The sequence below is a fragment of the Budorcas taxicolor genome, chromosome 25 (assembly GCF_023091745.1).
Source record: "Budorcas taxicolor isolate Tak-1 chromosome 25, Takin1.1, whole genome shotgun sequence".
Classification (NCBI taxonomy): domain Eukaryota; kingdom Metazoa; phylum Chordata; class Mammalia; order Artiodactyla; family Bovidae; genus Budorcas; species Budorcas taxicolor.
This window is the reverse complement of record NC_068934.1, coordinates 50,420,917-50,432,064: the sequence shown is the minus strand read 5'-3', so window position 1 is coordinate 50,432,064 and position 11,148 is coordinate 50,420,917. Positions and strand designations below refer to the sequence as shown.

Sequence of the window (11,148 nt, the reverse complement as noted above, 5' to 3'; positions counted from 1 at the left end):
GGGACAGAGCCTCGAGGCTTAGGGTCGGGTCCCAGAAACTGGGTCTGAGCCCAGAGTCAGACTCCAGGGTCCAGAGAAACCCGGCCAGCTGGGTGGAGCCGACTCTGAGCAGGACACCGGTGCCCTGCCGGTCTGGGTTAGGAGCTGGGGGCTCAGCCTGCGCTAATAACCCACGTGGCATTTGGGGGCCTCATCCTTGTGTCCCCGAGGGGAGGACACAGGGGCCCCCTTCTGCCCAGTCTCAGTGAGCGAGGCAGGGGGAGGAGGGGGCCCCTGCCAGCCTTGGGGGGGTGGGAGGCTTTGAGGACAGAGAGGCCTGCTTGGTCAAGGGGCGGGGCGTGAGGGGCGGGCAACCTCCTTCCTGGCAGCTCCTCCCTGCAGGCTCCCAGGTTGCGGTGCTGACAACTGTCTCCCAGGAGCCCTGCAGCCCTGCAGAGCTCTGCCCACTCCTGGCTCAAATTTCAGGTGCAAGGAACACTGGGCGCGTGCTCACCATCCCTCTTGCAACTCTGGAAGCCGCCTGCGAGGGCCCGGCTCTGGGGTGCAGTCTCCAGGCCCCCTGGGGCCAGGCCGGTGACAGCCACAGCCCTGCCGGCTGAGATGGTACCAGAACGGGGACAAACGTCACATCAGAGCCGTACCCCTGCAGGGGGAGTGGGCTCCACGCAGGGTCCAGAGTTACCTATCCCGGAGGCATCTGCCTCACCACCAAGCGTTCACAGGCTCCTATTTATCCCTCAAAACCTCCTGGCTCTGCAACCGCTCTGACCAACCCCCACGGCCTCTAGCAAACAGGCCAGACCAGCCTGAGGGGACTCCTGTGTGGACCCTGCCACCCCAGGACACAGGCTGGCCTGCTCCAGGATTGGCAGGGCTTACTCACAGAGACACTGCTTCCACGGGCTGGTGAGGAGGCCCGGGAGGGAGGCAGGCTGCCCAGGCACCACCCGCCCCATCAGGCCCCTCCCAAGGCCCCAGTCAGGTATGCAGGGGACTCGGGGAACACTTTCTAAGGAGGTGTGGTGGGCTCTTGCCTGGACCCGAAAACCGTGCCTCAGCGCAGGTGCTCACGAGACAGGCCCCCAGCCAGGCCCCCTCACTGGTCACTGCATTGGAGCCCCCCAAGAGCTGGCACCCCCAGCAGCAGACCTCGGCCACGAGGCTGGGCGGGAGGCCAGTGTCTGGTCCGGGCCTGGCCTGGGCCCCGGGCGCCCCAGACTGAGCCCGCCCTCCCTTTGAGGTGAGGGCAGGGCTGCGAGCACCAGCTCCTCCCCCGCCTCCACGGGGAGCACGCCCTCCCCACTAGGCACAAAACACGCCGACACTCAGGCAGAGGCCTCAACGGCTTTATTTTCGTGCCAACTTTGGCTCCCAGCCACTCAAGAAAGGGGCAGCCGCGGAGAAGGCTGGCCCCAGCCCCCTCTCATCCAGTGCCACCCCCCTCCCCAGGGCCAGAGAATGCCCTGGATGCCCTGCGCGACAAGGTGAGCCCCCGCACGGCCCTGCAGGCTTCGTGGGACTGGCTTCTGGTCCCTGCCACCCTTGCCAGCTTGTCCTCAGGCCTCGGCCCTTCCTCAGGGCGTCCAGGATGAACAGGCGGGCGGCAGGGGCCTGAGCTGTGGGGTGGAGCGACCAGGAGGGTAGCTGGGCCCGAGGGAATCACCCAGGGCAGGGGTCCCGGGACACAGCCGCCCAACAAGCTGTGTCTTCCAAGTCAGAGAGAGGACTCTGTGCACCGGAGCTGCCGGCTGCCCCAGGCCGCCTCTCCATCAGACAGACAGACAGACAGACAGACCAGCACGCAGCATTTCAGACACCAGGGAGGGGAACCCACAGAGCAGAACTGCGGCCCAACGGGCCTCGGGATAATCGGTGCGGTGTGAGTGTGAGTGCAGTGTGAGCGTGAGTGTGTGTGGGTGTGCGTGGCGGGGCAGCCCCCTCCAGACTCTAGCGGGCGGGGGCCAGCTAGAGCCGGGCAGCCTCAGCCAAGCCCACCCGGTTCTGGTCGCGGTCGAACACGGTGTAGAAGCGCCCGATGAAGACGTCGCCCAGGATCCAGAGCGGCCCGCCGGGCGGGGGGATGTCCATACCCATGAAGCCGCTCAGGCACACGGTCGTCCCGGCCTGCGACACCTGTGCCAGCAACACCGGTCACCACTGGCCGCCACCCGGGCCGCGCCCCAGGGCGTCTGCACCCCGCGCCCCGCGGGCCCCGCTCACCTTGAGCGTGTAGTCCTCCGGGGACAGCGTGTAGTCCTTACCCCCCAGTTTCAGGGTGACCTGAGGCAGGCTGGACACCTTCTCGCAGGGAATCATGTACTGCAGAGGGTGGAGAGAGGGAGCCGGTGTATGGGGTGGGCCCGGCGGTGGGGCTGCCCGCCTCCCCAGCCCTGCCGGCGCTCACCTCGCCCTGGATCAGCGGCACGGCCCCGATGGCCTTCTGCAGCTCCCGCACCTCCTCCACAGGGCCCACGATCAGGGACGTGCCCGTGTCCACGATAGCCTCACAGCCTCCCTTGCACACGGTCAGACTGCTGCCCACGTCCAGCCTGCGGGGAGGGGCGGGGCCTGAGTCCCCTCCCAGGGCCACAGGAGCCCCCGCCCGCCCCCGGAGGACTGGGTTGTGAGCAGATTTAGGGGGCGTGGGGAGGGGGCTGGAGGAGCCAAGGACAGGTCACCCGAGGGGGCTGTGTGCAGGGGACCCACTGGCTGGACATCGGGAGGTGGCAGGAAGCAGCTGGGGCTGGCGGGACACGGGGCCCAGGTCCCCCGGGCCGGCCCCCTGGCGCCCCAGAAGCCCCTGCCGCATGCAAGGCCACGGGCAGGGACCCCACGAGCCGCGTCCCACCCCGCGGAGCCGAGGGCGGGACCCCGCCCCGCGCTCACTGGTCCATGTGGATCTGCCAGTAGGCCTTGCGGGTGACGTTGTGGTAGGTCAGGCTGCCTCTGTAGTACTTGGAGTCGGTCCCGCCCAGCATCAGCTCTCCCCCGGGCTGGGCTTTCGGGTCCCTGCCAGGGAGGAGGCGGCAGTCAGATGCCCTGCCCACCTCTGTGCCAGGCGTCCAGCCTGCGGGTGGCCGGGCTGGATGGGCACGGGGGTCAGGGCAGGTGCGGGGCCCTCAGAAGGTGACCCAGAGAGGGGCCCTTCCTGGGCGTGCTGGGGTGGGAGGAGCCGGCGGGGGGAGGTGGGGGAGTGCTCCAATCTCACACCCCGGGGACTGCAGGCCAAGCTCCTTCCTGACAGGAGATCCTGCCTGGGCTGCAAGGGGTGCCAGTCTGCCCCCTGAGGACGGCCAGGGTTGGGCCAGCAGGCAGAGGAGGACGCGAGTGCTAGGGGCCCTGGGGCGGGGACCTCACAGGCCTGGAAGGAAAACCAGGGGCTCCCAGGAGGAGGGCTGGCTGCCCCGAGCGGCGCGGGGCCACTGCGCCTGCCCCAGGCCCTCTGCACCTGCTGCTCTGGAAGACGCCCTCCACCCAAACCACCGTAAGACCAGCTCCCACTTCAGATTTCAGCTTCCGACCCTCCCCACCTCTTAGTCACACTCGTGGGTTCACTCGCCAAACCTGTCCTCCGCCCATCACTGTGGCCGCCACCTCCCGTCACCTCCACCACCCACATGTGGAGGACACACGGTACCCTCCTCAGTCCTGCCCTTGCAAGCCAGCCGCCCTGCCCCCACTTCCTGCCCGCGCCCATGCCCGGGGAGTCGCAGAGCTGGGCCATCTGTCCCGACCTCCGGCCTGGCCAAGCTCCTGGGTCCTCTGTACCTCACCTGCCTCCCTGGGACCCGAGAGCTCACAGGCACCCAGCACTTAGCGGGTGGCTCGGCCCCAGCAGCTGCTCAGTTTTTGCCACTGACCGAGCAAGGGGCAGAGGCCAGCATCCATACAGAGACCAGGCCAAAGGCTCTGAGCTGAATTCCACCAGAAGGGCCCAGGGTCAGACCCAGACAGGGCATGTGGGGCGTGGTGACCAGCGACCAGGAGCAGCAGGCTGCCCAGCCCACCCCCTGCCCATGGCCCCCCCTTACCACCTCTGCACACTGCCCCCTTGGGGGCTCCCTCCCAGGACCTGTAGCACCGTCCTGGGAAAAGGCCAGGGGCTGTGGGACTGAGACCCCTTTCCAATGACCCCTCCCCAGCGTGACCGGCACCAAGTGTTGCTTCTACAACGTGGGAGCATCGCCCTGAGCTCTCTGGGGTCACCCTCATGGGAAAGCCCCAGCCCCCTTGCCTCCGGAGTTCCTGGCACAGATCAGGGCTCGTGGCCTGATCCCCTCTGGGCCGGAAACGACCCAGGGGCAGGGACCAGCCTGCCCGTCACCGGGCCCAGGAACACCAGGCAGACTGACCGGAAGGGTCCCTGGCCCAGCTCGGGCTGTCAGAGGCGGCAGGCCCAATGACCAAGAGCCCGGATCCAGGGCTGCCTGGCTGGAGGACCCTGGTTCGAGGACCCTGGTTCGGGGACCCCGGGGAGACCCAGCCTTCGGTATGGACTCTTTGTCCACTTGTGAGAGGGCGCCAACGCATTGGGCAGTGAGAGCCGAGGCTCAGCGCCTGGCAGGGGACCACGGGGAGGGCCGGCACGATGGAGCCCCGCCCCCACACCTGTTCAGGAAGAAGGAGAAGACGTTCTGGTCCACCAGCTTCTGCTGCATCAGGTTGTCGAAGACAGGCAGCACGTTGTTGACGGAGATGCGGGGGTAGGCCATGCCCAGGATGCCGTCAAACTTGGCCGCGATGAAGACCACGCCCGGCTGCTTGATGGCCTCCCCGAAGGTCTGTTTCTGCACCGTGACGCCGCCTGGGCTGGACGAGGACGGGTTACAGGGCACCTGCGGGCCACGGGGAGGGCGAGCAGGCGTCAGGCATCGTGTGGACACCAAGCCCGACGCTGGGCCCCAGGTGGCTCCTCACCCCCGTCCCTGCACGGGCAGCTATGGCCACGAAAGCCAGCTCGGTCAGTGCCCGTCATCTGGTGCTCGGGACTCGGTCCTGGGGAAAGGGCTGCTGACCCTGCACTGGAGCCGGGTGAGGACAGCAGGGGTGCGGGGCCCACGCTCTGCTAGGCCAGTTTCAAGGACGGGTGCAAAGCCGGGGAGCAGGGAGCAGCGCGCTCCTCCTGAGCTCAGGCCCTCCCACTGGCCTAACTCCGCCCTTGGGGAACCCTGGATCTAACCGTGGACTCAAGGCCACGATACCCCCTCCCCCAAGCCAGGGCGGAGACTGCAGACACACACAGGGCAGGATGTGGGGAGAAAGGGCTGCTTGGGGTTGACACTGGGGGCGGAGGACGGGTGCGCGACATCCTGTCTCAGGCTGAGAGAGAGCCTGGCAGAGGCCCCCACTCCTGCCAGGCAGACGCGGAAGGGGAGGGCAGCCGGCAGGGAGCTGCGGGGGCCCGCCAGGCCGGCTGGAGGAAGGGTTCTCCAGCCACCAAGGCTCGGGACAGGCCTCCCGCGGCCTTCCTGGGGCTGGGGGCTGGGAGGGGACGAACTCCTGCTGTGCTCCCCGCAGCTCCCAACCCAGATACCTCCTGTGGCCAGGCACCAGGGGCTCCGCCCTGCAGCCCTCCCCAGACGCTGCCCAGCATTCTGCCCGACACCCTTGGCAGCTGCCCCTGGCCGGCAGCTCCGGCTGCAGTGGCCCCTCACCATCCGCCGGCTCCTCTGCCTGGCTGTGAGGCTAGAAGCCTCACCACTCGCCAGTCCTGGGCCCAGACCCGCGCCCGGCACTCTCCCTTCTGCAGTCTGGGGCTCTTGGCCTGCCGTTCCTGCCAGCCCTTCCAGCATCAGCTGGCCTGCACATGGGACCACGTGCCCCCGTCACGTCCCCCCACCAAGCTCGCCCAGCTGTTTCACCTCTGGGTCTCTGCTCAGCTGAGACCCTGGCTCCCCTGCTCAGTGGGCCCCTGCCTGGCCCTGGGGTCAGGGGTGAAGCCCCCGGCCTGGCGAGCAGCCCCGAGACACTCACCGACACAGTGTCCTGGCTCAGGTACCCTGAGAGGCTGCCCGAGCCGTAGTGGATGTCGAAGGTCGTGCCGTTCTTCACATACGTGCTGGACTTGTCGCTGTTGTATTTGTGGTGGACCCCTGCGCCGAGTGGGACTGTCAGCCCGCCTGCCCGGCCCCAGCTGCAGCCTCAACCCCCCCAGCCCTCGCAGCCCATCCCGCAGGCCCCCGGGCGGGTGGTCCAGCCCACAACCCCCATGGTCCTGGCCCTGAGTCAAGGAAGGGAGGAGGGTGGAGAATCTGGAGGGGCTGCCTTTTCGGTGTGGCCGAGAGGTGGGAGCGGCAGGTGGCCCAGGAGGCCCACCGGGACATCTCTGCCCTAAGACGGGAGAGGGTGGGCTGAGGCTGGATGGCTGGCCTCCAGCGCCTGAGGGGAGAGCGAGCACCGGGGTGGGGGCGGCAGGCCCCGGCCCGGGGTCACGGCAGGCCCCGGCCCGGGGTCACGGCAGGCCCCGGCCCGGGGTCACGGCAGGCCCCGGCCCGGGGTCACGGCAGGCCCCGGCCCGGGGTCACGGCAGGCCCCGGCCCGGGGTCACGGCAGGCCCCGGCCCGGGGTCACGGCAGGCCCCGGCCCGGGGTCACGGCAGGCCCCGGCCCGGGGTCACGGCAGGCCCCGGCCCGGGGTCACGGCAGGCCCCGGCCCGGGGTCACGGCAGGCCCCGGCCCGGGGTCACGGCAGGCCCCTGGGACAGACGGACTCACAGCAGGCGATGTCCAGCAGCTTGCAGTGGATGGATGGGACCCACAGGTTGGCAGAGCCGGTGTCGAAGACGACGGTGAAGCACTGGGGGGGTGTCCCGATGCCGATCTCCCCGTAGTACTGGGCCTGGGGGGTGGGGTCTGTCAGGGCAGAGTGCGGGGCTCCCCACAGGGCCAAGAGAAGGCCCAGACCAGGATAGGGGCCCAGGGCCAGGCAGGCTGTCTCAGCTGCCCACCCCAGCATCTCCGCCCAAGCCCTCGGTAGGGTCCAGGGCTCTAGGAGGGAAGGCCTCCTCCCTAGCATGAGGGTCGAGTGAGGATCCCCCATGGCTGATCCTGGAGGGCCCTGGGCAGAGGGCTCCAGGGAACCCCGAGGCGGCGGCGCACAGGCAGGCCGAGTCCCTCAGTGCCGGGCACGCTGCCCCCACTGCCCTGGGCCTCAGTTTCCCCTGTGCACACGGGGCAGCAGAGGCAGCCTGGAGGGAGGCCCAGATGAGGGGTGAGGGCTCTGGTGAGCATGTGGGGGGAACACGCCTCCAGGAGGACCCCGTCCTCGGCCCCTCAGAGATCAGGGGCACGGGCGTCTGTGAGTCTGGGGTCCACTGGGCCCTGCCATCTCAGGGACGGAGGCCGGGCCCCGGGTCACTGCAGGGCTCCGGCTCCAGCCCCTCTGGGCGTCTCTCTCCAGCCACTTGGCTCCAGGGAGCAGCGGCCGCCACTGACTCATGACCCAGCAGAAGTGTCCAGACTTGGGGTGGGGGGGGCTGGGGGGGGGTCAGAGAATGACTCAGCAAATCTCCATACCCGTGGTATGCGTGCATATGCGTGTCTGTGTGCGTGCATACTGGGGGGCAGGAATCAGGAACTGGTCAGGCCCCAGGCAGACCCCCCCGCCCCCCCGCCTGATCACATGCCTGCAAGAGGCCACAGCTTCCTGGCCCTGGCTCCAGCCAGGCAGGACAGAGGGCACAGCTACATGCCCTAAACCTGAGTGGCCCAGAGGCCGGAGAGCAGCGAGGGGCTGGCTTCCCAAGACTCAGGGAGTGGGGGGCATGGAGAGGATGTCACCTGGGCAGCCCCAGAGGGCCTGGCCCCAGAGCTGGGACCAAGGTGACCTGTCCCAGCATGCTGTGTGTTCCACAATGTTCCACCTCTGAGCTGGATTCCCCCTCTGCGAGCAGTGGGCACACGGGCTGGTCACTGACCGAAAAGGAAGGCAGGGTGCAGGGACTGGGCTGTGGCTGCCACAGGCCTTCCAGCAAGACAGGCAAGACAAGCACAGGGGCTCCAGGGCGGTGGGTGCCCCCCAGGCAGGCAGGCCCAGGTGAACTGAGCTCAGGGACCCCCGGCCCCCACCCACAGCCTTGCAGGCAGGCCCGGGCCTGATTCTGGGCTCCTCCGTGCCGGGCCGGCTCCCCCATGTGCTGCAGGCGCTAGGGCAGTCCCGTGGGGATGGCCACCAGGATGAAGATGCCAGCCCGGCTCTGAGCTGCTGCTCAGTGGCAGGCAGGGAAGCAGACGCCAGGGAGGCACTCAGGCTGCTCCAGCCAACCCTCCTAGCCCCCTGGGCCAGGACGGGCAGGGGCGCCCGGAGCTGGGGCCAGGGAGGTCACAGCCCTCAGTCAGGAGGGAGTCGTGGAAACACCCATCACAAGGGTGTCTGGGTGGAAGCCCTGCCCCCCACACGGCTGAAGCTCGCAAACCACTGGAGGCTGAGAACAGAGAATTTCACCAAAACCCACACCGGCTCAGGAACGTTTCCTGAGAGCCAGCTCCTGCCTGCAGCGCTGTGGGCAGTCAGCCCGTTCCCCCAGCCCCAGGCTGCCTCCCCAGGCCCCATACTCACGTCCATGTAGTTCTTGAGCAGCTCGGGAATCGGCCCCTGACTCACAGCAGGCTCCCCGGCGGCATATTTCGAGATGGGGCCCTTGGCGATCAGGTGCTCCACGGGGCCCATCGCCTCCGACATGGTCCGGCGGATGGACGTGAACTTCTGCAGTGGGATCCTGTCAAGACGGAGGTCAGGCTCGTCAGGGCTGGCTGGTGCACAGCCCACCGGGAGGCTCCCACATCCGTGACCAAGCTGGAGGCCCAGCACGCCTGCTCCCCACCACCCCCCAGACACGGGGCTCCAACACGCACCGCTGTGGTCTCCCGTCCCCACTCTGAGTGGGTCCAGGGTCAGCGGTCAGCTATCGCGTCTGCCCAAAGCCCTCCGAGGGGCCCCATCTGTGTGGCCCGCATCATCCAGACACCCCAGAGATGGGTCCCAGCTCACCCGTCTGACTTGCGGGGGGGGCCACCTTCTGGCCGCCAGAGGGGACTTCCAGGCCACCCACTCCGAGCAGCCAGCTCTCCCTGACCACCCCCAGACCCCTCAAAGGACCCCCCCTTTCCTTCCAGTCCTCACCCCAGGCTGCACTGAACCCCGTCACTCTCTCCCCATTAAGCAGGCCGCTGGAGGTCAAGGTTGACACCTGGGACCTGGAGGTGGGCGCTGCTAGGCTGGCCACACTCCATGCAGGGCCCGGTGCCCCTCCTTGGAGGACCCTTCCCAGGAGCCCCACCGCCCAGCACACGCCAGCCTGGGTGGTCTGCCCAGCAGCAGGGGCAGCGTGAGGGGTCCTTCTCCACCCCCAGCTCCACAGGGGTCTGAACTTGCCCCAGGAGGTGGCACAGGAGACCACCTGAGCAAGACGCAGCTGCTGGATGAAAGGTCTCCCCAGCCTGGGGATCTGCGAGTTCAAGGTCGCAGTGGCTCCTCCCAGCAGGCCAAGGGCATGCTCCAGGAAGATGTGGGCCTGGCCTCTTGCCTAAGAAGGGACAGGCTGGGAGGGCCTGGGCTTCTTGTCTGGGGGCGGGGGAGGGGGCCACACCCTCCAGTAACGAAGGAGACAGATGCCAGCAGTTCCCCCGGACATGAAGATGTGGGGGCTCCGGTTCAGCTGCCCCAACCTGAGAAGCTCCAGGCTCGTGTCCCCAGTGGAAGGCCTGGGGGTGAGGCCAGGGCAGGTTCAGGCCTGCAGCTGCTCCCCACAACTGCTCCAGCTAGGGCTACTTGCCCCCAGGCCACAGCCTACGCAGGGGCCCACACAAGCCAGCCTTTTGGCAAGGCTCAAGTCTGCTGCAGCCCCGAGACCCCACCCACCTGCCCACAGGCAAAGGCCCACAGCAGAGCTGGAAGAATGCCGGCCCAGGTCCAGCACTAAGGCTGCAGGCCTGGGCAAGGGTGGGGGCAGGGTAGAAGAGGGTGGGCCCTCTGCACCCCTCTCCTGCTGGGCAAGCAGCCTGCCTGGCAAGGCCTGGAGGGTGGGGGGACCCTCTGTCTTGCTGACGCAGCATGGCACAGCCCTGGACCAGCCTGATAGTCCTCGGCCTCGCTGGATCCAGTGGGGGCCCCCAAGGCTGCGGAGGGCGTGGTCTTTACTGAGGCAGCAGGTGTTGGTGGGACAGAGCCCCAGCCCAGCAGTGGGGGAAGCCGCCCAGGGCCTGGCGCCAGCTGGGCCACTCCCCCAGATCCATCCTTAGGTTGACTCCCTCACGACCCTGAGGGCCTCCTGGTGTCCAGAGGGTCCTCCAACCGGCCCAGGGCCTGTGGGAAGATCTCATAGGCTGAACAGACCGGGATGAGGCCAGGCCCAGTTCACAGCTGGGAAAGGAAACCCCAGGCGCAAAAAAGACTTACCCAAGCTCAGGGGCCTCCTGGGCCTGCCTCCGGGTCTCCCGTCTTCCAGCCGAGTGCGGGCCCCTGAGCACAGGCTCCCACCCTACCTGTCCTGGGGAAGCTGAGCCGACTCCCAGTCACAGCCCTCCTGCCACCTCCGGTCCCCACCCCATGATGGCAGGGAGGAGAGGACGCACGGACTCCCGGGCGAGCCCCGCACCTGCAGAGCTCCCCCGCCCCGCCCGCGGGTAGGCCCCACAGGAGGGTTAGGCCCCGGGGGCGGCCCAGCTGCACCCCGGCCGGGGCACAGGGGTGCGCGGGCGTCCGCGGGGCGCGCGAGCTGCGCGGCTCACCTGATGACCGCGGCGGCGGGCGCGGCCAGCAGGCCGAGGGCGAGCAGCAGCGGCAGCAGGCTGGGCGTCTGCATGGCGGCGGCGGCCCGGTCGAAGCGGAGAGCCCGGGAGGTCGCGCGCTTATAGCCGGGATGACGGCGCAGTTGGGCCGCGTCAGCTGACCCGCTTGTTTGCACCGGGGCTGGTCACGTGGGCTGCGGCCGGCGACGGGGGGCGGGGCGGGGCCGGCGCGGGGCGGGGCCTGAGCGATGAGGGGCGGGGCCGGGCCGGCGCGGGGCGGGGCCACCCGCGACCGGGATCTGCTGCGTCTGCTCCGGCGCGCCGTCCGCCTGTCCCCGTTCGGGCCACGTGCTGACCCGGAGGATTGCCACGACCCTGTCGGGGCAGAAGGGGACCGGGCCTGGCCTCGCTGGACCCCTCA

General features: G+C 68.8%; 1 protein-coding gene across 1 annotated transcript; it reads right to left on the bottom strand.

Annotated features, from left to right (window-relative positions):
• Window positions 1–1,330: 1,330 nt before the first annotated feature.
• Window positions 1,331–10,882, bottom strand: CTSD (cathepsin D). Its single transcript, XM_052661769.1, has 9 exons — window positions 10,728–10,882; window positions 8,557–8,716; window positions 6,714–6,837; window positions 5,974–6,092; window positions 4,609–4,835; window positions 2,887–3,009; window positions 2,405–2,549; window positions 2,221–2,319; window positions 1,331–2,133 (listed from the first exon to the last, which is right to left on the bottom strand). The coding sequence occupies exons 1-9, from the start codon at window positions 10,799–10,801 to the stop codon at window positions 1,966–1,968; spliced, it is 1,239 nt and encodes a 412-aa protein (XP_052517729.1). The 5' UTR covers window positions 10,802–10,882; the 3' UTR covers window positions 1,331–1,965.
• Between the last annotated feature and the right edge of the window lie 266 nt (window positions 10,883–11,148).

Coding starts and splice junctions, on each gene's coding strand:
- CTSD (XM_052661769.1), bottom strand. CDS start 10,801: ATGCAGACGCCCAGCCTGCTGCCGCTGCTGCTCGCCCTCGGCCTGCTG. Junction 8,717..10,727: donor CCCGCCGCCGCGGTCATCAG/GTGAGCCGCGCA, acceptor CCGTCTTGACAG/GATCCCACTGCAGAAGTTCA. Junction 4,836..5,973: donor TGAGCCAGGACACTGTGTCG/GTGAGTGTCTCG, acceptor CGTGGCCCGCAG/GTGCCCTGTAACCCGTCCTC.